We start from the raw sequence: 24,083 nt of genomic DNA, 5'->3' as shown, positions 1-24,083 counted from the left end.
AACTATCGGGCAGGACAGGCTTGGAATAGATTGCCTAATGAGACCAAAACATCTGAATCATTAGAATGCTTTAAAACAAAAATTTTGAAAGCAAAAATATATTGTTCTTGCAAACTGTGCTCAATCTTTTAATGTTTTTAGAATTTTTATCCTATATTATTTACTATTAAGTAAATATTAGATTGTCATGTTGGTTTGAATTAGTCTTTTGTACTATTTTGTTTTTGTACCAACGTTAAATAAAGAATAAATTAAAAAATTAAAAAAAAAAATAATCAGAGGCGCCTTTTTGCACCCTTTGTCTTTCGGCGCCCCCAAAAGAAATTGGTCTCTGGGGGCAGCTGCCACCACGCTACTAGACGGCTAAACTCAAACTTTTTTATGAACTCATTAAAACTTGAGGAAGACCTTATTTGAAGGGTTTTATTAAATTAGATTAGATTAATTTATTATTGGCAAAAAGATATCATACATTGTAATAATTATCAGAAAAAAACTAAACATTTATTTACGTCCCGTAAAATCGGATAGTCCAACTAACAAGAACACCGGAAGCCGAAGTTCCATATTTATAATACTCCTCAGAAGACTGTTTCCTTCCCTCATCGGAAGTAGGAGGTATTGTTTTTCTTGTTGAAGAATTCTCAGTCTGTTCAACAAGTTTTATGAAATTGTTTATAGGTTCGGAAGAATCTTCCGCATTCCTCTCTGAAGATGCTACTGAGGAATCATGCATTTCCTCATTGTTACTGTCTGTAGCTGAAACACCCATATTTGATAATTCTTTCTCGAGCATTCTTAAGTCTTTAGCATCTGCATTCGAAATGTCGGTATGTACACGTTTAATAATATCTAATGCGGAAGAGCTTTCTTTTTTCATTGAAAATAGTTTCTTTTTTAATGATTTTTCGAGTGCTAATGCTTTACGAATAGCTGATCTCTTTTCAGAGGTTGTCATTACGTAATCAGGTTGTGTTTGACCAAAGATGGCGGATCTTTTAACAACATGTGGTCCCTGGCCTTCATCGTCATCGTCATCATTATTATCATAATCATCATTGTCATCAATCTCATTTCTTTTCTGTCGAATTAGACTAGCATTTGAATCGTCATTTACCAGACTCCTCTTTTGTCTTGATTGCCCAGCTTCATCTTTAATGTCAGTAGATTTGACAGATCGAGTAAAATCATGTAGTATCTGAGCCACCTTACTTTTGTCAATTTTATCATCGTTGTTGGTATCTGCTTTCTCATCATCAAGACTTCTTCGGTGTCTTCTCGAATGGTGTGATTCTACTGTCGGTGTTGAATCATGCAGAAGTTGCGTTAATTCACTTTCGTCGTGTTTGACGACTTCTGATACGTCATCATCGTCGTCACTCAAGGTTTCTCTCTTTTGTCGTCTCGTGTTTTCGTTCTTATGATTAAATTGTCTCAAAATATCTTTGTCGTGTCTCAACTGTCCAGGGTGAGATCGCGTCTTTCTCGAATGAAGGCCTTTGTTATCTTCGTGTTCAGGTTCGTTATGTGCAGGTTCTTCTGTGCTCGATCGTCTACTTCTAAATACATGATTTATATCATTTCTATATCCGTCAACTTCAAACAATTCGTCGTTGGCGTGACGTTTTTGTCTGCCGTTTAGACTCATATTTTCGACAGGTCGATCTTTAAATTTTTCATTATCGCTATCGAAAAAGTCGAATTCGTCATTATAGTCCAAGTGACGTTTCATTCGCTTAGTATTTTCCTCCCACTCGTCAACAAAGGTATCAAAATTGTCGTTATTATTCGGTAAATCCTCGTCAACATTTCTCGTTGAACGATAATTTCGCACGAGTGGTACCGAGGATGATCTCGAAGGTTGAACAAAAGGATAATACGGCCATGGCGTTCGGTTGTAATCGCCATAACTCATTAGACGTGATCGTTTATCGATAGAAAAACTTGGGTTACGTACAGGTGCTTCAAAATTACCGTTATTATGGTGCTGTGCAAACGAAGCTTTTTCGTTTGAGCTATAAACTGGTGGAATCGGTAAATATGGATACTCAAAACTTGGGAATTCATTTGCATTAAAAGACGGTACGAAATTTTCACCAAGGTTACCCGGAAAATTTTGTTCGTTTTCGTTAAAGGTTAGGAATGGAAATATAGGCTCCTCTTCCTCAGGTTTTCTCTCCTGAACAGCTGCTAATGTCGCATTGTTTCGTGTCACGTGTTTCCCTTTTTTACCTAAAGTTTTCTTTTTGGCGCCCGATGAATGACTCTTCTTTGATTTTGCTTTCGAAGAGTTTGTAACGTGTGTTTTCTTTTTAGCGGCATCGTAAGAAACAGATTGTGGGATAAGATTGTTGTCCAGTTGTAGTTTAATAGTCTTTGGTTTGTCGTCTATCTTATCTTTTGTTTTTGCTTTTGCCTTTGCAGGGTCTTCTCGGCCATCCACTATGACTTCAACATCGATGTTGTTGGCAGCTTTATTTTTGATCGAATGCTTCTTATCACCTAAGAGAAATGGGGAAAGGGTCATTCTATGACATTTCAATTCACACAAAACTGATACAGGACCGAAGAATTTTAAAATCTCAGTAAGTTTTGAGACATCGAGTGCCACTTTTTAATACCGTGCTAAGATAATCGAGTCATGTCAGGGATTCAACCATTGTATTTGCATGTCTTACATTTACGTATAAGGCTACAGCTATAGAAAAAATAGGTTTTTTGAAATGTTTAAGTCGACTTACCTGTTTCTAAATCAGCAATGGATTGAGTTGAATCTTTCGATTGAAGCATTCGTATAGCTTGTTCATTATTTACTTTCTGTTCCCCAACTGTTTCCCCATTCTTCTCTATAGTTAACGTAAATCCATCAGGGACAGAAGATTTGACTGGAGCTTCTCGACCCTCGTCTGGGAACGGCATCTCTAGGCTAGAATCCGTATTTTGCATTGAGTTTCTAACCGTTGTAGAGTATGTTGGATGTCGCTTCCCACTTGAAGAACTGGGGGGATGGTCTTTAACTTTAACTCTTTCGACTGTGATTTTCTCAACATCATTAGCATCATGTTGTATTTCTTTCGTCTGTTTGGTTTTGGTGATTTCCTTCTGGTTATTACCATTAGCTGCAGCAAACATATTCTTAATCGACGAATATGGTAATTCGATTTCACTGTTAGGTCCTTCAAACATGATTCGATATTTATGAGGTGTTTTACCAGCGTTTTTAGTGATCTTTGGATGTTTATTACGTTTGTTACTTTTCATTTTCTCAGATTGAAATATTCGACTGATAAGCGCTAATGCGTCATTAACGACGTCACTGCTATCAGTACCACTCTGTTTCAAGTCTGTGAGTAATTTCTTGGTTAGTTTCTGTGTATTTCCTGATTGTTTTTCAAGTAAATCCGAAACTCTTTCTTTATAGTTCTTCATATGTTTGTCACCTTTACCAGTATTTAATACATCTTTTAAAACTCTTAATACATCCACAACAACATCAGCGTTACGTTCAAAACTTGTATTAGTAAATTTGGTAATATTTTTACTATCTTGTAAAATGTTTAAAACGTTGTTGACACGATCAATAGCTTTGCCTTTTTTAAATGCATTCATAAGACCAGATATGATTGGATCATCCTCCTCCTCAGGCTTTTTACCAAGAAGTTTTTCAAGAAGAGAAATCCGCTCTTCAAATGACTTGGATCCTTCATTATTAGTGTTAAGAAAGTTACTGAAAACTTGAGAAATAACATTACGTAGAAGTGATTCGAGCATTTTGGTCTCGCTGTCTCCACCAGTGGATTCTTGGCCTTGGCTAGAAGTTGAAGTTTCCTCGTGTGGTGGACTTTCCTGAGTAGTATTTACCATACTGTTTAAAGTATCATTATGAGAATGTGAACCAGAGAGGGTTGTGTTTGAAGGTTTCTGACTTGGCATACTCAATGTGGAATTCATTATACCAGAAGATGGATTCGAAGAGTCTCTGGTTTGCGTAGATCCTAATATTTCTTCAAGAATTTTCGCTTCGACGTCGTTTTCCGTAGCATCATTGTTATTCTCGTTTGTCACAATTTTGGCATGTGAAGGCCCCTTGATTTTCATTTTATGATGTTCCTTATGGATCTTCTTTGAATTTCTTTCATGAATACGTTTAGCTTTAGCTTGTTTCAATGCATTCAGGATATTCATAGTCTTTGGTGGTGTATCCTTTCTTTTCTTTTTAAACGAATCATCTTTGAATACACTATCTTCAAACTGCTCAGCTGTATTGAAATCTTCACCATGTGCTTCACCATTCATTTCATCGTGTAGTATCTCAGTAGCATCTTCTGTATCACCGAATCTACTCTTATATCGATGATGCTGCCGATTGTTATGTGAGTTATCAGTGATTGCTAATGTCCATATACCATGTGGGTCTTCACCCCAGAAATGGACGCTCATAAATATCCAGTCCTGGTGAACGAGAGATAAGGAAAATAATCAATCTATGAATTGAACACAGCTTTGGAAGCCTTTTCTCCTATACTAAGACATGTTCCTTTATTGGATACCCAGATGGCACACAACGTTGTTTCAACGTTTTTTTAACGTTCACAACGTCCATATAACGTTAGATGAACGTTGGAACAACGTTGTGTGTCAGCTGGGTAAGGATAATATGTAAAAAGAATTATCAACTTCAGATTAGACTGTTAAAATCCACTCACTTTTAGTCTAGCAAGCTAGACGACTAATTTATACATAGTAGAAATAAAGCAAAAAGTAATGAATGGAACAATTTTAGTCGTCTAGAAACCTTTGTGCACTAACTCCAAACAAAAGAAAAGTGTCAATATTGCAATTATAATTCTTTCCTGCTCAAAATAATTCTTGAGAAAAAAGAATATGTGTGGATTTGTGTATTGAAAGTTTTTCATTTGAGTTGATTTCGTTTTGAGAGTTTGTTGTTGCTTGATAAATTGTTTTCTCGCTACGCAAGTTTCTGCGTAGCTAGCCCCTGTATCTATAAGGCTGGAACACCGGATTCTTCCAGTCGTTTATACAAACTAAATCCCGTATTATTATTATTATTATTATTAGTAGTATTGGTATTATTAGTATTACACGCATTATAAACGACTCCAGTCTACTCACTTTAAGTGTGCACTTTCTTTTACTACCGTGTGGAAACAATATCACCGTTTTAGAGCAATTTCCTTGAGAGCGGCTTCCACATGATAGCAAAAAGGTAAGTGCTCTTACATGAAGAAAATGGACTTTGGTAACAGGCAAAGAAGTCCAGAAATCCAGAGTCAAGCTAAAAAAAAGTTTGCGTCTTTGGGAATCAACTATACTTTCCAGGTGTACGAAAATTTTTTACAGCTACAAACTCTTGCGGTGTACGACTTTACACTCCTGAGAAACTAAAGTGTTTTCTTACCTTAAGACCTTTGGTGGACTTGTCGTTTCTTCTTGTTTTGAGTAGCCTCGTTCTGGTGCCAGATGGAGATATTAATTCAATGCTGACGTGACCACGGTGTCGATGACGTAATGTTATGATAACTTGCACGTGTTCGAGTGTTTTGACAGCAGAATTGGATCCCTCGCATGCTGTTGCGTTAGATGATGTGAGAAGTGTTCCAGAATCTGGAATATCCCTGATGAAAAAAACAGATAAGAATGTTAAATTAGAATGGTTATTTGAAAATTTGACTTTGTTCTTTGTTTTATAAACAGAGCTTCTAATATCAAAGTTAGTTAAATTTTACTTATATAATTTTCGCAAGGAGCCGTTTCTTCCAAAATAAACTTGAATTGACAAAGCGCTGCTTCTTCAAAAACGAACATACAGCACCACAAATAGAGACATGCTAATGAAAGGCCCAATGTCGGGCCAATTGATGATTCGATGATAGAGAGAAAGTCTCTGTGTAACGGCTACATAAACAAAACAAAGTCAAAATTCGATTATATATACTAACCATGGACCAACACTGGTGTCGCCCCAACATGCTCTCTGTTCACCGACGTTTCTCCAGTTATTTGCACGATCCACCATCGCAGCTGCGTCAAGTCTTCCAAATCCAAATTTTTGATTGAACCATTTGCCCGCACCATTTCGTCTCCAGCCTTCATCAAGGGGACTGGTCATTAGTGCTGTTTCAACAATGATGTGTTGCACATCGCGCCATCCAAGTCTTGAACTGTTTGCAGAAAATGAAGATAAAAGATTTTGGAAATTTAATATCATCTGCAAGTAGATGAAAAGCAAGGTAAATACTGGACTCAGACTGATAAAAGAGGGGGGTAGGGAGAGATGAACGAAACAGGCCCTATCCTGGAAAGCAATAACTATCCTATGATAGAGAAACCACGCTTACCTGACTCATGCTCACGACAAACAGAAGCTGATAATGTATAGTACTCTTGTCTCCCAAATAGACGGGGGGGGGTCCGAATAAGCAGGGAGTAGGAAATTTTTCTAAATTCTAATAAGCGGGGAGGGGTGGAATAAGAGGGGGGGGGTAATTTGAAGACAGAATTTTTTTCAAACTGATATCAATTTTAACAACAAAAAAGAAACTTTAACAAATAAACACGTAAAATAAGAACCAATACTAACAAAATGGAAAATTTAAACAAGTTTAAGGTCTATCTACACTGTAATAAAATGTTGAATTATTCGAATTTAATTAGCGGGGGGGGGGGGCTAATAAGAACGGGGGATGGATTTTTTTTTCTCTTAACAATAAGCGGGGGGGAGCGTCTATTCGGGAGACAAGAATAACTATACTCGAACGACTCTGGAGGACAGTGAATCCTTGCATGGTCGAACTTAACAAGTATTAGCAACCAAACCACAGAGTCAGGCATATCTCTCCAAGTGAATCATAGCACCGAGTGACAATCGAACCCTGGCCTCCTATACGGAAGTCAGGACTGATAACCACTACACTACTATGAATCTGATAAAAGAAGTCTTACTTAGCTTCAAGCATCAATGCTATCATGCCTGCAGCAAGAGGAGCGGCTGAAGATGTCCCTTTAAACTCATCTGTACATTCATGATGTAATGTGGTTGTGATCTAGAAAGAAAAAGTGTAGATCATGCTTTATTGCTTGAAAAAGAGTATAAAAAAGAGAATCAAGAAGAGTTGATTATATCATTTGTCGAAGAGCTACATTTTTTGAAACTGTCACACTTATTAAAACCAGTGCATAAGTTTGTCGTTCAGAGAAGTTGAAATTCAAAGTTTCAGGTTTGAGTATTCACGAACCACCGATAAAGTTGACCTTTGAAAGCTTTGGTCCAACTTCCTTTCTAATATCAACCTGCTAATATTCGTTCCGTAATTTGTCACTCTATATTATCCACAATAACAAAACATACTATTTTATTCTCTTTCTTTTCTCGATGTGATCCACCACTGAATGTTACACCCAGGGTCGACGAACAACTCTCTGTGTAATAAGTAGACAACCCATGGTCACTGATAGCACCAATAGAAATTGTGTATACAGATGTTGTGTACCCATCACAGTTGCAATCGTCGTCGGTTAAGCCACCGTTACCGGTGGCCCAAACAAAAATACTACCAAGGCCTTGTCTTCCCTGTAAAAGGAAAATAGGAATATTGCATAGTTCGAAAAGAACCCAAGTACTTTAATCAGAGAGGGTCTCGCGGAAAAAGAAACAGCGGTCTAAAAACTAAGAAAGATGAGGCTGTGGGCAGTCAGGGTCTTTATCGCATTTTGACAGGAATCGATCGAATAAAGAAAAAATGAATACAGAATACATCCAACCTATATAATGACCTACTTTTTGTTACCAATAGTGAAACAAACAGAGAAAACCTTGAAAAAGTTTATAAATAATTTTCATAGGTTAAAGCAGAATACCTTTCGCAAAACTAACCTCTTTAACACCTAGTTCTAAAGCTTTGCTAGCTAGAGTGCCAGGCCTTCCAAATCTCTTGCCATCATCTTTAGGACCCCATGCACAACTGTAGATGTCAATATAGTCTTTTTTGTAGCTCAGTGCGCTACCTTCGATCGTATCTGTTACGTTTCCATCTAGCATTCGGATCCCTGTAAAAAAAGTGTCATTTTGTTTTAGTTTAGTAGGATTTTGTGGGCTTGGGTGTCTCTTTGGCTCAAAAAAGAATCTACGAGACTACGAATAGAAAATACGTGACTACGAAGTGCCAAAAGAACGATTCTATAAAATTACAATTATATCGAGAACATAAACAGACATATCGTCAAATAGAAATATGTACCAGCGATACTCGAATTGAAAGCGACGCCAACTCCGCAAATATCATTGCCTGCTTCTGCTGCAACTTCTCCTGCACATTTTGTACCATGGCTTGAAAACAGAAGACACCACAAATAATACTCCAGTCGTTTAAATTAGCTTTTTTTATTCCCTGTTACAGAGCCAGAAAGAACCACACCCCAGTGGAGACTCGTTTAAAACATGGCTTTTTTTCGGACCCCGCCCCAGTGGAGAATTAACAACAATTTTGTCCCGGTAAGGTAAAACACACAACATTTTCCACTGGGAAATGACTTTGATTTCGACCCCAATTGAAATTCTATGGAAAAAGTTGCACCCCAAAACCATCCATGCTGGTTTTTTCAAGCTTGGAGCATTCGAATTTTTATCCACACTGTGGGAAGAAGTTCAACTGGGGTTGTGAGACATGGCCATTCTTTATCTTCGGTAACCCTTTTTGTTATTGCAAAACATCTGTCACTCCTTTTCGAGAAAGGTGTACACCCCCTTTGAATTTAGAACGGAGATATTATCATTATCTATATGAATTCTAGTCAATTTAATGATCAAACTCCTTTGTTGAAATCCTTCAAGTATTTAATGGCCAATCCCATGAAACTCTACAAGTTTCCTCGAGATTTCAATATAAATCTTTTGTTAATTTGATAGCCTTACCAGTTATTCGGATCGGAATCTCGTGGTCGTGGATCGTTATCGTAATCAACAAAATCGTACGATGCACGTGGATCCTAAAGTGTCAAAAAAAGTTTTTTTGTCTTGAAGGTCTTTTAAGACATGATCTAACTCTGATAACTACTTTAAAACTTTTAAAAACTTGTGGCAATCTTGAAGGGTTAAAATTCTACTATTACTGTCAAAATAGGCAATTAAGAGATAAAATTAATAGTAAAGTTTAAAGAAAGTACTCACATAATTGGCTTTGAGATCTGGGTGAGTATGGTCAACACCTAAAGAATAAAAAACAACAAATATGCAAAATTAAGATTTCTGTAATTCCCTATTTCACGGTGAAAAACTTTTTAATAAGAAATTTTATCGTTCGCACCTGTCAACTGTTCATAATATGATTATTAAAAAATATAGATTTCTTTGTTATAGCGCGAGATGGAAAATATCTAAGAAATTTTCTCGGACAAATAGCTCATTTAAATAAAGGCTCATGTAACAGGGTTCGCAGACGCTGGGAGCTGGCCCGTAACATATTTACACCAATTCTTAAAATCAATGTAGTCTATTAATCTGATTAAATTGACGACGCTATTTCCACACACAAAAAAAAATTGACGTCAAATAGAAATTGTCCATCATATTGATACAAAAAAAAAAGTTGAAAACCATTGATGTACGTGAGGGCAGGATATGATTTCAAAATGTCAAGTATAAACTCAGCGTTTTTTGTGATTGCCAACAGTGAAGAAGCTTTAAGCACTAATGTAGTATATTCGACCAACTATGGTAAAATGATGGTTTCACCAAAAGCCGAGAAACTAGAAAGAATCATGGAGGATAAATATTTGGATATGTGTAAACCATTAAATTTGAAAATGACAAATAATCATGCATTTCTTGCAATGGACCGTGAAATAGCTCATTTAAAAAATAAACTAAGATTGGAGAAGGGTAATTTGAGGAAGAAGACCGAACAATGGCATCAAGCTTTTTTGGAATTAGAAGAAAAGAATAGGAGACTTTGTAGAGAGAATGAAAAAAGAAAAGATGAGATTAAAATTCTCCGGAAAAAAAATTGAGGGTTTTAGTGACTCAAGAATCCAATCAGTCTTATTCTTAGAAAATTTAGTTTGAAAAATTGTTTAAAACGCTATAAATTGTATTCACCTTTGAATATTTGCAAAAATATATTCTATATTAATTCAGAAACTTGTTACATTCTGCTTGGTCTTTGACATCATGTCCAATTTTGAAATAATTGGTTTCGTAACTTTGCGGCATTATGCTCTTCTTTTTTCCTTCTGAAAGATACGCTAAGAAAGCGTCTCTAAGTTCAGTGCCGTAGCAACTGGGGGGACAAGGGGGGGCTATGCCCCCCCAATAATTTTTTCAAAAATGGTTATTTTGCTAAATGCAAAGTTTTTCTTTTTTAATTTGTCATAATTGTCACAATTGAGTGCATTTTCAAGCAATCTAGAGCTCAAATTTTCAAAATTTCCCCCCTCGGGCCAAACCATGGTTGGCCTTCGCGGTGTCACTAAACTTCAGCCCCCTCAATATGAAAATGCTTCCTACGGCACTGAAGTTGGAAAGAAAACCCTGAAATTTCAATTTGAGACCGGCGTGGAGTATACAGGGCCCACGTTATGAAATTGAAAGTAGGGGGCCACGAATAGATTTGTGCAGATTTGTTACTATTTTAGATTCACCGCGGTGTGCTATTGAGCGTCTTTTGTTTTTTATACGATGAAAAAACAAGGGACAAAATATATTTCGACCCTATAATTCAAAAGACCCCGATATCCAGGCCAGGTTTTCATTTCAATTGGCATTCGTTGATACCGACTCCACTGGGAGATAGCGGGAAAACTTCTCAAGTCTACTATTCGGAAGGTTAAAAACCAAATGATTATTAGATATAAGAATGAATCAATTTATCGGGATTTCTTTCAAAAAGATTGATATAATTAATATAACAGTCAAAAATAATTAGTGTAGCATAAGACGATTAAAAAATTTCTCAATATGGATAAGAATATTCCTATTTAGATGCATAAAGGTTCATAGGTTTGAGCATCGGAAAACCAACTTAATCCTTTATATTTAGGTTCAAAATTGTATGAACATTTATTTGCATATGGTCGTAACATTATTCCAATTTTATAGAGGACTTAAGAAAGATGATAGGTAAGTTGGCTTTGCTACAAAATTTGGAAATTTTTATTTTAAACGAAAAGGGAAAAAAGAATATTGAAATTATGATAACCTTTTTTCTGATTTCTGAAACGTATATATTTATTTGAAACTTTGAACGTAACATTTTCAGAATACCATTAAAATACTGTTAGGAGCCTAAAGTGACTTTGTTTGCAAAAGGGTTCAAGGGTAGCTATAGTAACTAAGGAATGTCTAGATTCTACTTCACAAGTTTGAAAATATCAATTTTGAGTTGAAATTCCATCTTTCTATCGAGAAGTTATTTACATAATGCAAAAACAAACTTGGTCGATAAAAATAACACAATATAATGTTTCTAACCAACAAGTGTCTATAAAGGGGGATTCTATTTTGTATTTTGATTATATCTTTGTGATAAAGTAATATACTTGATTGATTGATAGGAACGTTTGTCAAAAGCATCTGCTAGTCTGTTGCTAGTCCTTTTTCCCTTGTTTTTGGGATAGCAGTCTTGGTAAAACGCTATAATTTTTTTATGGATTATGGCAAACGTAAAGAGCAATAAAAAGGAGAAAATCAAAAAATTTATCCACTCAACAGCAACTAATCTAACATACATGGATATTTTTATTCCAGCTGCCCTACCTTCAACATACCATGGTCAAAACAAACCGAAGAAAAATCAAAATGGTGGAAAACAGAAAATTAGACTCGATCACCCAGATTTGGGAAAAGGTGGAAGTCAAAAGGCTTATTATTGGTATCAGATGACTGGCAAAAACAAACATGTCGTCCCTACAGCTAAAGATGAAATAAAGCCTACAGAAAAGAAACGAAATTCATTGGTCATTAAAACAAGGAAAATACAAGTCCAACCTTCAAGTAAAAGTGAAAATACTCCGGATGGGAATATTTCAACGAAAAGTATCAACAATGATGAAGAAGCTATGAAACGGGTAGATGATCTAGAGGCTGAGAAGACAAGCCTGGTTGAACTTTTACAAGTTCTACCCTCTACCTCTAGCTGTAAGATACCAGAACGCATCAAAACACCTATACAATCTTCACCAGAGGTCAATTTACCCTCAACTGAACCAAAGAAAATCGTAGCTTTTTTACCAAGAGTTATCGAAGTCCAACCATATAGCAATGAGAACGATGATATTCAAAATTCGGACAATGTACAATTTTCGGACGATATAGAAAGCCTTGATTCTGATCGGATTGATGACGAATGTTTAAAAAGGAATAATATTGAAATTAAAGAATTTCTGTTTGACTGTAATAAAACCGATGACTCTAGACAAGACCCTCCTGGTTATATTCCAAAGTATAAACCATACGTACCTATGTCGTATGATATTTATCCTTATAAATAATGAAAAGACGACACTTAGACCATGTTTGGGTGTTACGGTTTTGTGCCACTCCGGTATGGTTTCCGTTACGGATCGAGAGTGTTCATATTAGTTTCGGAACGTTTCGGTGCATAAAAACGGAGCAGTTCCGTTCCGATGAAAATAGTGGAGCGAAACTGTTTCAATCTGTTTTGCTTTTGTAACGTCTTCTTTTTTGACGTTTCGAATTTTGACGTTCACACAGTGTTTCGGAACCGTTTTGTTTCGGAAAGATGTACGGAACTGTAACCTCTAAACATGGACTTAGTATTGATGTAAATAATGTAGATAAAGTTTTATATAACAAAAAGGTTTAACCGAAGACTACAATCATGGCCGAAATATATTGAGATTTTAGTACATTTGAACGTTTTTCAGAATTCAAAGTTAGCACTCCAACTTTCTTTCATTGAATATTTTGATTTTGGAGGGGTTCGGTGGCTTCTAGGCTATATTCCTAGCCTTATTGGAGCAAATCTTGAAGATCCTAAAGTCCCGTGTTAAAATTCAGAGTTAAAAATCTACCTTATTACACGAATATTAAGAGACGTGTAATTAACATGAATGGAAAATTTTCGTGTTAATAAAAACCCCATTGATTAAAATCAGCCGCTGTTACCTTGAAAAAGCAGAAAATTTCGTGTTAATCTGATGTCGTGTTAATTTCAAGGCCGTTAAATACTTCCATACTTATATTCATGTAATAAGGTACTTTCCAACTTTAGTTTAACACGCTTAAAAATCATTTGTGGTGTTTAAAATTTCGCAGGGAAATGATTGTAGAGTCGAACCTTCCATGAAGATCCTGAAGCAACATATTTATTTCCTATATAAGTTGTGTGGCCCGCGTTGCTTTCAGACAAATGCTGGATTGGAACATTTACCGCAAAAAGATGATAAATGTAAAACGCAAAAACAAAGAAAGTGTTGCATCCAATCTGTAATCCGAAATGCGGCGCAAATTTTAAGGGTTCACTTTATTCTGCTTCGAAAAAGTTGAAGATTCGCTTCTAGCATTCGGCTTGAAGCTCAATGTTTTGTACCTTACTAAAGTATAAAAGAAAATCTAGAGAGCATAGAATTGGTATGGGCATTTCAACTCCCTTTTATTCCTATGGGTATACTGAAAAAAAATGCCAAAAAGGCTTTGAACTACCATACAATGTTGTCTCTATAACTCAAACACTCACGGAGAACATAGATTTGTCTGAGTTAATAAGGAAAGGAAAGTTTATAAGGAAATTTCCAGTTATGGAGTAAGGTTTTTAAGGCATTGTTCACTTAAGGAACCATCAAACCTTTTCGAGGGGACATTCAAGTTATAGAGGCTGGAGAGCTCAATGTTTTTGTTTTTCTTGCCGTTTTAAGGGTAAAGTTACTATTTCATTTTTAAATCTGTCTGAATTTAAAACCAAATTTATTTTGACTTACCATCATCTAGGATAGCCACTACAACGTTTTTACCAGAAATTCCACGACTCCACACTGGAAGAACATTGATATCAAGTGTAGATGGACCATTAGACTGCCCAACATTATTCTGGAACGAAAAATAAATCAGTGAGATTTTAGGGCTAGTACCTTACTAGTTTCGAAATTACGTAAGCTTGCTGTATATAGATGGATAAAGATATGAAAAGAGTCGGATACTTTATACACCCCTGTGTCACAGACCCGCTGGGACCCCAGTCCCATGCTGGAAAATCTGACAAAAATTTCGTCCCCAGTAGAAAAACACCCTGGAATTTTAGCCCCACTGGGAAATTGACTTATATTTCATCCCCACTCGAAATTAAATGTTTAAAAATTGCACTCCCAAACCATTCCCACTGGTTTTTTTAACCTTTAACAATAGAATTTCTATCCCCTTTGTGATTTCAATAGGAATTTTTATCCCTACTGAGGAAAAAAGTTTCACCGGGGCTGTGAGACAGGGGTGTCTTTATAAGCACCACTTACTAGATACCATTGTTCACTGAATAACGGATCTCGTATGATGTATCCCTCTGCATGAGTTGTTGGGATATATTCGGGCACAACACCTCTTTTATCGCGTTCCAAAACATGTTGCCGTTCTACCCATTTCACCTGTAATGAAAAACAAATACTTTAAGTGAAGTCAGTCTCACCTTGGGTTATTCTAGGCTGCACGCATCCCCTCTGATATGTTATGATATAGGGGATGCGAATCGTGTATAAAATTCCCGTCTGAGAATAACCCCGTACTTTTATTTTTGAGTTTATGAAAATTGATTAATAAGTTTTATATGAGAGATCTTTGAATTTCATTCAATTTGAATTAAAAATTTGAACGGCTAGAGGTTATAACAATCATTGGATTGCCAAAGCTCTTTAAGAAAATTGAAGCAGGTCAAGTTTGGGATAATCAGAGGAGACGCGCGCAGCCTATGGTTATTCGTAAAAGACTTTAAACGAAACAGTGCTGGGAGAAAACCATATGCATCAAACTCTCCCGCCGATTTTTTTCCGTATACCGCCATAACGCCATACCGCCATTTTTCCCGCCTTTATTATCACTGTAACGGACGATAACATCGTCTATTCTTACCCGCAAAATTGAAGACGGTAAAAGTGCTGATTTACCGTTGTCCTCAGTTGGTCATGATCTAGTCAAATTAGAACCTTACTGTCTCCGTCGCAGAAAAACACAAATACATAAACTTCGTATTAACCTTATTGGCACGGTCAGTTTTTGAGGGGTCTGGTAATGAAATTACAAACAAATAACGTCAAAATTCGTTTTCATGTTTGAGGATGTCAGTACAACGACTTCAGACATTTTGACGCCATCCTTCTTGATAAACTCGAACCCAGTTTTCCCGTGCTTTAAAGGTTGTATTTAGAGACGTACATCACTCTTATGTAGCCCAGTAGCTCCTTACGCATTTTAGAATCTCAACTCACCTTGTCATCTTCAAGAAGTGTGAACGTTTTGTTTTCAGTGACGTCTCTTCTTTTACGGCGTGATCTTTTCCCAGTCTTTTTATGGACGAAATGAAAATAGCCCGGTAAACTTCCGATCTAAAACATGAATTAGTGAAAGCTTTTGACGGGAATCTGACCTTAAATCGTAACGCGAAAGGTACCTCTTTACGACAAAAGACGTTACGAACATCACTTACCTCGTTTTGAATTACGTAATTTATGAAAAGATCTATTTGACTTGCAAAATTAAATCATTTTTTTCTTCAATCTAATGAGTGCAGATTAGAATGAGGCCGGCTGGTGGACAGTCAATCTTGCTCAAGGGGTGAAATATTTAGTCAATAAAATAACAGGTCCTCTTGGCAAAGTGTACCTAGTCTTTTTTTGCTAGATCTAGAAAAATCATTGAGTTTCAAGCCCGAAGGGGCTAGAGTAGAAGCTTTTGGATGGGAAATGAAGCTACTTAATTTCCCATCCAGAACACCCGCACGTGGTTTTTACACAAACGCCGGATTGAAAGTAAAATCTATCGCTAGATTTCAAAAACTGCTGTCCTCAAAAACAGAAGATGTCTACTACAATTCGTCGTCATGATTGCAGCGCGTTCTAGGCGCGTTCTGGATGGGAAATGAGTAGCTTCACTTTTTCTTGCCTGAGAGATTCTACTCTGCCCCCTCGGGCTTTAAACTCAATGAGAAAAATACTATCATTCAAGGGTGTTTTTCCACTGATGGCTTAAGCTAACAGGATTAATGTGGGCATGTTTGACAGAACAAAAGAGCGAGGATGAGCGGATCAGGAAATAAAAAACATTTTTCTATTTTCTCCTGTTTTACTGTGGGAAGTGAAATTTTTTTCAAAAGAAAATATAAACGTGTAACCATTTTTTTTCATCCACAAATTATATGATAATTTTGGGCTATTCAGCGTTATATTACACGTTCCTTTATTCTCTTGCAACCAATCATATGATAATGCCAATACATAAAAATGTTTCCAACGAAGGAAATATATAATTCATCTGGGAATTCAGCGAAATTATTATAACAAAGAACCTCTCTTGAGAATAAACTGATAGATTGGTGTATTTTCGTTTCAGTTTTATCATAAAATTAGTAGAGATTCTCTAGGGAAACCATTGCAGTGTTTAAAAGTCCTTCCATTTTCAAGCAGAGACACAGAAAAAGACAAGAGCTGTGAAGAGAAAACTTCCATTGTGAAAAGCCTACAGGTGAGTGTTTTACGAATTGAAAATTATTATTTTGGAAAGTCTAGATTTTTTATCTCGTACATTCTAAAGGCTTGCGGAGACGAGAAGTTTTTTTCACGTTGGTGCAATGTAACATGCTCCATCTATCCCACCAACTTGAAACGTTTTCTCGTGTCTCCATTGACAACATTTATTAAATAACATTTCTCTCACTTTTGTCCCAGGAACAAAATCAGCGTGTCTTTTGGGTATTTTTCTCACTTTTTGTCCCATGAAACAAAAAGAAACCATGGGACTAACACTCTTGTGTTAGTGGGAAGGAGCATGTTGCATTGCACCAACGCGAAAAAAATTTCTCGTGTCCCCAAGCCTGAATGATCATCCATCTTAATTTTCTTTAATCTCTGATAAAATTCGAAGACTAGTAGTAACATTTGGCGGAAACTTTAGAAGGAACTTGAAATAGTTCAATTTTTACTCTCGAATTTTCACATCTATTTTCGTCTCCTTTTTAGATAAAAGAAAGATGATGCAAGCAATCTCGAGACGTGTCTTTTCAATTACTGCATCTTCAGTTCGAAGATCAAATTATTCAAATTTACAGCTGAAATCAAATTTCCATACAAACATCTTATTGGCTTCAGATACTGGCTCCAAATACGCTATTAAGCTTAAACCTGATTTTGCCAACCCAAAATGGATCAATAGACATCAGTTCATGTTTAACTTCTTGGACAAAAACGGTGATGGAAAAATCACATTGGATGAAATTGTTTCTAAGGCATCAGATGATATTTGCGCTAAACTTGAGGCAACACCAGAACAAACTCAACGCCATCAAGAAGCTGTTGAGAATTTTTTCAAGAAAATGGGTATGGATTACGGCAAAGAGGTTGAATTTCCAGATTTTGTCAAAGGGTGGGAGGAATTAGCAAAGCATGATTTAAAACTTTGGTCGCAAAACAAACGCACTTTAATTCGTGATTGGGGAGATGCTGTGTTCGATATTTTTGATAAAGACGGAAGTGGGTCGATTAGTTTGGACGAATGGAAAACTTACGGACGAATCTCTGGAATCGTTCCTTCAGACGAAGACGCTGAGCGAACCTTTGAAATTTGTGATTTGGATAATAGTGGGAAGCTTGACGTTGATGAAATGACAAGACAACATTTGGGATTCTGGTACACCTTGGATCCAAACGCTGATGGTCTATATGGTAATTTTGTTCCCTAAACTTTTTGAATATTTTGCAATTGTTTCTGTTTAATTAATTTAGTATTTATTCTGAAATTTGTTAATACATTGTCCTTGAGAACAATCGGAATCTACTTTCTTTCTCGAATTCTCCTTATATCCTAATACACGTCTTTATGAGAACAAACTATATAAGAACATAAGGCTTTGATGACCAAACTATTAAGAACAAGTTAAAGGGGCGCACGGGGTTTGCGATTTCCGAATTACCGAATAAATTTGCAAAAATTTCAGAGATTCCGTAAAAAAATACTTGCAATTCCGAAACCGATTGTTTTTTGGGTATTTTCCCTCGTTTTGACTAATTTTTCATCAAATTTGATTTTTCAAATAAATTTTATTTTTTAAATAAATTCCGAAAAAGGGGATAAGAACTTAATAATACCGAAATTCCGAAGCAAAAATTCATGGTTTTCTGATACCAAAACAATTTCAGTATTCCGAAATACCGAAGGAATTTTACCTGATTTCCGAAATTTCGAAGAAAAAAGGGTTCCGAAATAACATACGCCTCCCACGTTCAGAGCATTTCAAGACTTCACGGAGTTAAAAAATGAAAAAAAACACTCACAAAATGGTGAAATTAAGAACATGTTCAGAACATTTTTAGGCTTAAAACTGGCACAGTTGAAAACATCCACAGGCATCATAAATTGTGAATGTTCTTATAAAAAACGTAATTTTTAGTCTTGATATCGAAACAAGAAATTGCTATTTTATTTCAATGTTTCTGCTTAAATTGCTTAAGTGACCATATAGAAACCCATTCAAAATTTAGCAAGAATAGGAATTAAGTAAAGGCTTGGGGACACTTTTATTGGTAGAAAGAAAAACGAGGTGGAGATACAAGAAAGAGTACCAGGTTGGTGGGATGGAGCATTTAATATTGCATCAAAGGCTTAAATCTTTTTGAACAAGCTATAACTTGTGATAATACCCAGGGCAATTTTCATTTCATTTATTCACAGAATTTTCTTGGCAGTATTCGCTTACAGGTTTTTCAGTAAATATGGAATAAATTTTTAAAAAGTTTACTTTACTGTGCAAATTTTTGAAACCCAAATATTTTTAAGCTATGCAGGCATACATCTTAAAACAAACTTGATTAAATCCTGAATAATTTTGAAAAAGGTTCCGGCGGAAAATGCAGGATTTTCTAATTATTTGGTCATCTGTATTGGAAAATCCAGAAAATTTGTGCCATTTTTTGCTATTTCCTTAAAAATTCTTGAGTGTTACGGTAATCCAGAAGTTCTTCAAAAGTGAATTGTTATGGCAAATCTATGTTGTCCACAGGGGATTAACGGACTAACTAGAACCGCCCACCATGCATCCATTCACATGTTTGTAGCCCTTCATAAGGCAAATCTTTGGAAAGTCAAAGTCCGGCCGGGTCAAAGTCAAAAATGAATTATTACCTGTCCAACATTTGAAAACCCATGCTTTTCGGCAACCTGATCAGCTATTTCGTTGTTTCCATTTTCAATATGCACAGCCCATGAGTTGGTCATATGCACCTTATCAAAATCTTCAGTTTTAACAATGTTGATAATCAAGTAAAAGCTAGCCAGTATTTGAAGAGTTCCAGTAACAGATCTCATAGTGCACCAAATTGCACATACTATATTCTGTAAATGAAAATTTACGAAAAAATACAAAGAGTAACTAAAATTATGAAAGTATGACAGAACCTGAAAATATGAGTTATGGGAATATTTCCAGCATAAGTCAAAAGCCGAAAAAAAAAATCGAATTTGAACAATAAGGACAATTAAATCAGGAAAAAATCAGAAAAAATATAGCTCCATTTAATTAAGATTTTTCATACAGAAAGTATATACTACAAGACGATTTGCAAAACAGTTTTAGCTGCAATTAGTCTCTCCAAAAATCGCACACTTCGATGCACTTTTCATGCTCAAAAATCACACGCTGTTTTGAATCTGGTAAAACAAATCTACCATGTTTTGTTGACATTCTCCGTGTAAACTAACATGAAAATTTGTTAAACTTACGGTACCGTTTTTAAAAACATGTTTCAGTTTTGCTGAACGCGTTTGTTAGCTTTGTTTCGTTTGCCGTAGTAATTAAAGAACATTCCATTCTAGACGAAAACAAATTCCCTGGAAGCAATGTAAATAAATGGCGTTCATTGCTGTAATCGTGACAATTTTTGTCATTTTTCAAGCTTATATTTTGTTTAAGTTGCTAATTAAGATCAATCCACAACTCAAGAATCGCACTTGGTACAAACAAGCAAAGAAGGTTTCATACTGTCTTCCTATTTTGACTTTTATCATTGCATCAATTGTGCTTTATTTTGTCAAAATAATTCACTTGAATTTCAAATCCTGGAAAACATGGGAACCATATTTTCATTCTATTTTTGCGATTTATATTTGGATCAATGTTACTTTCAATTACTTTGCTACATTCATATCGAAACCTGGAAGACCTCCAAAAAGGACAGAACTTTTGTCAGACGTAAATGAGAACTTTCCACAGCTATCAGCAGAGTCTATTCAAGAATTAGAATTTTGTGAACATTGTGATCGCTTAAAAACGTATGGCACTGAACACTGTAAGAAATGCAATGAATGTTTTAGAATGCTTTGCCACCATAGTTATATAACAAATAACTGTATTGGAATAACGAATTTTGTCTACTATTTCTCGTTTCTCGTTTTTGGATTTGTTGGGCTTTCATACTCATTTTATATGACTTATGGCCCATTCCACGCTTGCTATATACATGACCATGAACTGTCAAAAGTATCGTTAGAATATCCTGCTTTGAGCCAACAAATTTGTAATACTCTTGGTGAATTACCGTTACTTTTTGTTATCATTCTTGTGGCATTAATCATACATGGATCAATATTATTTCTTCACTGCATGTTGCTGGCTGCCGACTTACCTTTTAACACATTCATGAGTAATTTAAAAGAATCAAACTCTAAGTTTCACCTTTTAAAAACAATTTTTAGAAAATCTTTTCGTAAACAACGAAGAATGAAATTCAACGTTCTTGTGAAATCACGAAAGAATAGTTGGAAACAGTTTTTGTATCCATCATTTGTTGTGCTTCCAGAAGATTTATGTATAGACGATATCTTTGATGAAAGTGTATGTTATGTTCAAATGGTTTAAGAACCCATTCTCAGAGATTCCATTATGAATTTTTAGTTGGCCTGTACATTAATGTTTCTCGATACAGTTGATACTCACATAATTTGATATTAAACTTTTAAAAAATTGAATCTTAAGTCACTCAAGAGGACCATGGCCGATCAAAATATATGTAACTTTAGTTTTCAGTAAATATTCTCTTGTTTTCTTCCCTGTACTGTTTTTTTGCGCGCAAATATTTCATTTCAAATCAAAATAGATGAAAGTAATTTGTGCAATTTTTAAACCCTTTTGTTGAGGCTGTTGTTGCATTACTCAAGAATCATATTACATAAACAAGGGCTGCTTTCATCACCTTTCAAGACTCTTCAAATATTCAACTTGTGTCATGGTAGATACTAGATTGCAAATTTTGGAGTTTCTTTCAAATATGAATGTTTTATCTTTAAAATTTTACTGTCCAGTATAAGTTTAATAAGAAAACGCATCATTATGATAATAAGCCATCTTACACAGGAAAAAATTTTCGATTTCCAAGGTTGGAAATTTCAAGTTTTCTTAGTTGGAAAAAAAAGATGAAATAAAATCCAATAGAAAATCCAACCTGGAAATGTGGGACATTCTCCAAGGATGGAAATTTTGAATTTTCCATGGCTTGGAATTTTCAAAAATCCGGGTTGAAAAAAAGCCAAAATCCAAATTTAACAAGGTTGGAATTTTGTAAAATTCAGTTGGAAAAAGCCAAAATCCAAATTTAACAAGGTTGGAATTTCTTAAAATTCAATTGGAAAAAAGCCAAAATCCAAGCTAAACAAGGTTGGAATTTTCGAAAATCCAGGTTGAAAAAAGCCAAAATCCAAATTTAACAAGGTTGGAATTTTCGAAAATTCAGGTTGAAAAAAGCCAAAATCCAAAAAGTGATGGCAGATATGTGAAAAAAGAGATCTTAAACAAGCTTTTTGTTTTTGTGAACAGTCACTCGCTAGCCTAGGCTCGATGGCTCCCGGTCAATCTCTCGTTATTGTTCGCACAGATACGTGGTTGATCTTAGATCACTCACACAGCTCAGCAGGGCACTATTTGAAACTATGACACAAGTACCCTATGTGCTTCACTGTGCGAACTCACTGCGATTGACCGAGGCCGCTCCGAAGGGACGCCTCACATGACGGAAACTTACAGCTTGACTGCTCAAATTATAACCTAATATCTAGGTTAGCTATACATCAAACATCAAAACAGTTTTGAGCGAAAAATAGCTTGTGGTTTTCTCAAAGGACATGCGCAGAAAATGGTTACAAAAACATAATTTCCACATGGATTTTTAACGTTTTCCAAACTGTTCGGAGAAACAGAAATTTCCAACCCAAAAAGTCTAGTTTTCCAATCGAAAGAGTTTCAATTTCACAAAAATGTAATTTCAACATGGATTTTTAACGTTTTCCAAACTGTTTGGGAGAAACACAAATTTCCGACCCAATAAGTCAAGTTTTTCAACCCGAGGTATCAAATTTACAAAAATATGTATTTTTACATCGATTTTTGACCTTTTTTTCAATTCACAAACTGTTTGGAAAATAAAAATTTCCCACCCAAAAAGTCATGTTTTCCAACCAGCCTTGGAAAATTGTCATTTCTACATGGTTTTTTTCAATTGATTTTGCAAGGGCATTGGTTTATTCTACAAAACCTATGGGTAATTTACGTTTTCCAAATCAGCTTAAGGTAATCGCTAAAATTCCCAACCTTCAAGTATAAAACCAAAATTTCCAACCCAAAAATATTGAATTTCCAACCTTGGAAAATTTTTTCCTGTGTTAAGTAATACTATACTTGACAGTGAGATTTTTACAATAAAAAACAGTTATTCTTTGTAAATAAAGACTTGAGATTTCGGCTAAATAGGCTTTATTTTGACACTCCAGATTAAAACACTTTCCAAGTTTAGATAACTGATGGTATTTTTTCAAACTCGAATTGTTAAGATAAGTTTTTTAAGAAAAAATACTGGCTTTATCATGAAAAATCAGTGTTTTCTTGCACTCTAAGATGTACTTTATTTTGAGGTTGTTCAACTTTTTCAGTGATGAACAGAGATGGAATTTTATTTACTGAAATCAAGACCATTTATTGTAAATGGTATTTTAAATTAAGAGCATTTTTCTTTCGATCAAACTATATTTCCGCTTTTTTATTTTATCTTGTTACTCAAAAGCAATTTTTTGCTGTCATTTAATTTGACCTGGCGTAATTTCAGTAATTATATTTCATTTTCTTTTTAGCAATTTGTACATTTATTTTTGTAAATTATTAGTATATATGCAGTAGTACCTTATCGGGGAAAACTTCGTCGGGGAAAAATTTGTCACTTGTCCAAAATTTCGTCACTTTTCCCCGACGAAGTTTTCCCCGATAAGGTATATTATGTTCAAGTCATTTTTTTAATGATTTCATTTGAATGAAGAAAAATGTTTTGAAATATTCTTATTTATTTTCTGAGAATATGGTCATGCATATGCTTTCAATTTACTGAATAGAATTGTACTGCAAGAGGAAAGGTTTTACTGTTTTTATTCGGCCTAGTTGATTCAAAAATAAATGAAGATTATAGATATACACTGTAATTCTTTTCAGAAAAGAACAATATTAATATGGGTTTATTTTTTTCTTCTTTGCTTTAGCTTAATAAAAATTTAAAGATATCTACTCATAACACACAACTCAACTTTTAAATTTTTTAAATGATTAGTAATAGTTCGTGAGATAAATGATCAACATTGCCTCTCACTTGCCCTATTCTTCACACAAAAGTAAACCAAATTTTTACCGATTAATAATCGAGACAGTGCTAATAATAATCATGATTTTTGCCATTGTTGATTTGAGAGTGCTCATTCGGGATATGAATGTTACAAATGATAAAAACTCACAGCTTTTGTGTTTTTCGGGTCTCAGACAAAATCTCTTTAAAATTGCAACCAAATACGTATTAACTACCAAATACGTTCTTAGCCCCACTGA

The 24,083-nt window shown here is 35.2% G+C and overlaps 3 protein-coding genes across 4 annotated transcripts; 2 read left to right on the top strand and 1 right to left on the bottom strand.

Annotated features, from left to right (window-relative positions):
* Nucleotides 1-431: 431 nt before the first annotated feature.
* On the bottom strand, nt 432-20,059 carry LOC136802034 (uncharacterized). 2 transcript variants are annotated; one of them, XM_067058734.1, is made up of 15 exons: nt 19,949-20,059; nt 19,352-19,561; nt 15,448-15,564; nt 14,482-14,610; nt 13,954-14,062; nt 9,188-9,225; nt 8,933-9,006; nt 8,259-8,347; nt 7,895-8,067; nt 7,370-7,591; nt 6,964-7,064; nt 5,961-6,182; nt 5,420-5,636; nt 2,742-4,452; nt 432-2,502 (listed from the first exon to the last, which is right to left on the bottom strand). In XM_067058734.1, the coding sequence occupies exons 2-15, from the start codon at nt 19,532-19,534 to the stop codon at nt 509-511; spliced, it is 5,379 nt and encodes a 1,792-aa protein (XP_066914835.1). In that variant the 5' UTR covers nt 19,535-19,561; nt 19,949-20,059; the 3' UTR covers nt 432-508. The 2 variants fall into 2 exon arrangements, with proteins under 2 accessions (XP_066914835.1, XP_066914834.1); XM_067058733.1 differs by having other exon boundaries at nt 19,954-20,059.
* Nucleotides 11,010-12,882, top strand: LOC136802040 (uncharacterized). The gene is made up of 2 exons (XM_067058742.1): nt 11,010-11,134; nt 11,762-12,882. Exons 1-2 carry the CDS (start codon nt 11,128-11,130, stop codon nt 12,502-12,504), a joined length of 750 nt encoding a protein of 249 aa, XP_066914843.1. The 5' UTR covers nt 11,010-11,127; the 3' UTR covers nt 12,505-12,882.
* LOC136802038 (clytin-like) lies at nt 16,616-18,003 on the top strand. The gene is made up of 2 exons (XM_067058740.1): nt 16,616-16,699; nt 17,194-18,003. Exon 2 carries the CDS (start codon nt 17,205-17,207, stop codon nt 17,910-17,912), a length of 708 nt encoding a protein of 235 aa, XP_066914841.1. The 5' UTR covers nt 16,616-16,699; nt 17,194-17,204; the 3' UTR covers nt 17,913-18,003.
* Nucleotides 20,060-24,083: the final 4,024 nt, after the last annotated feature.

Source organism: Clytia hemisphaerica, unplaced genomic scaffold (assembly GCF_902728285.1).
Source record: "Clytia hemisphaerica strain Z4C2 unplaced genomic scaffold, Clytia hemisphaerica genome assembly, whole genome shotgun sequence".
NCBI classification, from domain to species: domain Eukaryota; kingdom Metazoa; phylum Cnidaria; class Hydrozoa; order Leptothecata; family Clytiidae; genus Clytia; species Clytia hemisphaerica.
Note: the sequence above shows the minus strand (reverse complement) of the source record. Positions and strands in the feature narration are given on the sequence as shown.

Excerpts from the sequence above, each read along its gene's own strand:
- LOC136802038 (XM_067058740.1), top strand. The coding sequence starts at position 17,205 with ATGATGCAAGCAATCTCGAGACGTGTCTTTTCAATTACTGCATCTTCA.
- LOC136802034 (XM_067058733.1), bottom strand. Across the intron at positions 8,348-8,932 it reads GATTCCGATCCGAATAACTG|CCATGGTACAAAATGTGCAG; the intron begins GTAAGGCTATCA and ends TCTGTTTTCAAG. Across the intron at positions 5,637-5,960 it reads GACACCAGTGTTGGTCCATG|GGATATTCCAGATTCTGGAA; the intron begins GTTAGTATATAT and ends TTTTTTCATCAG.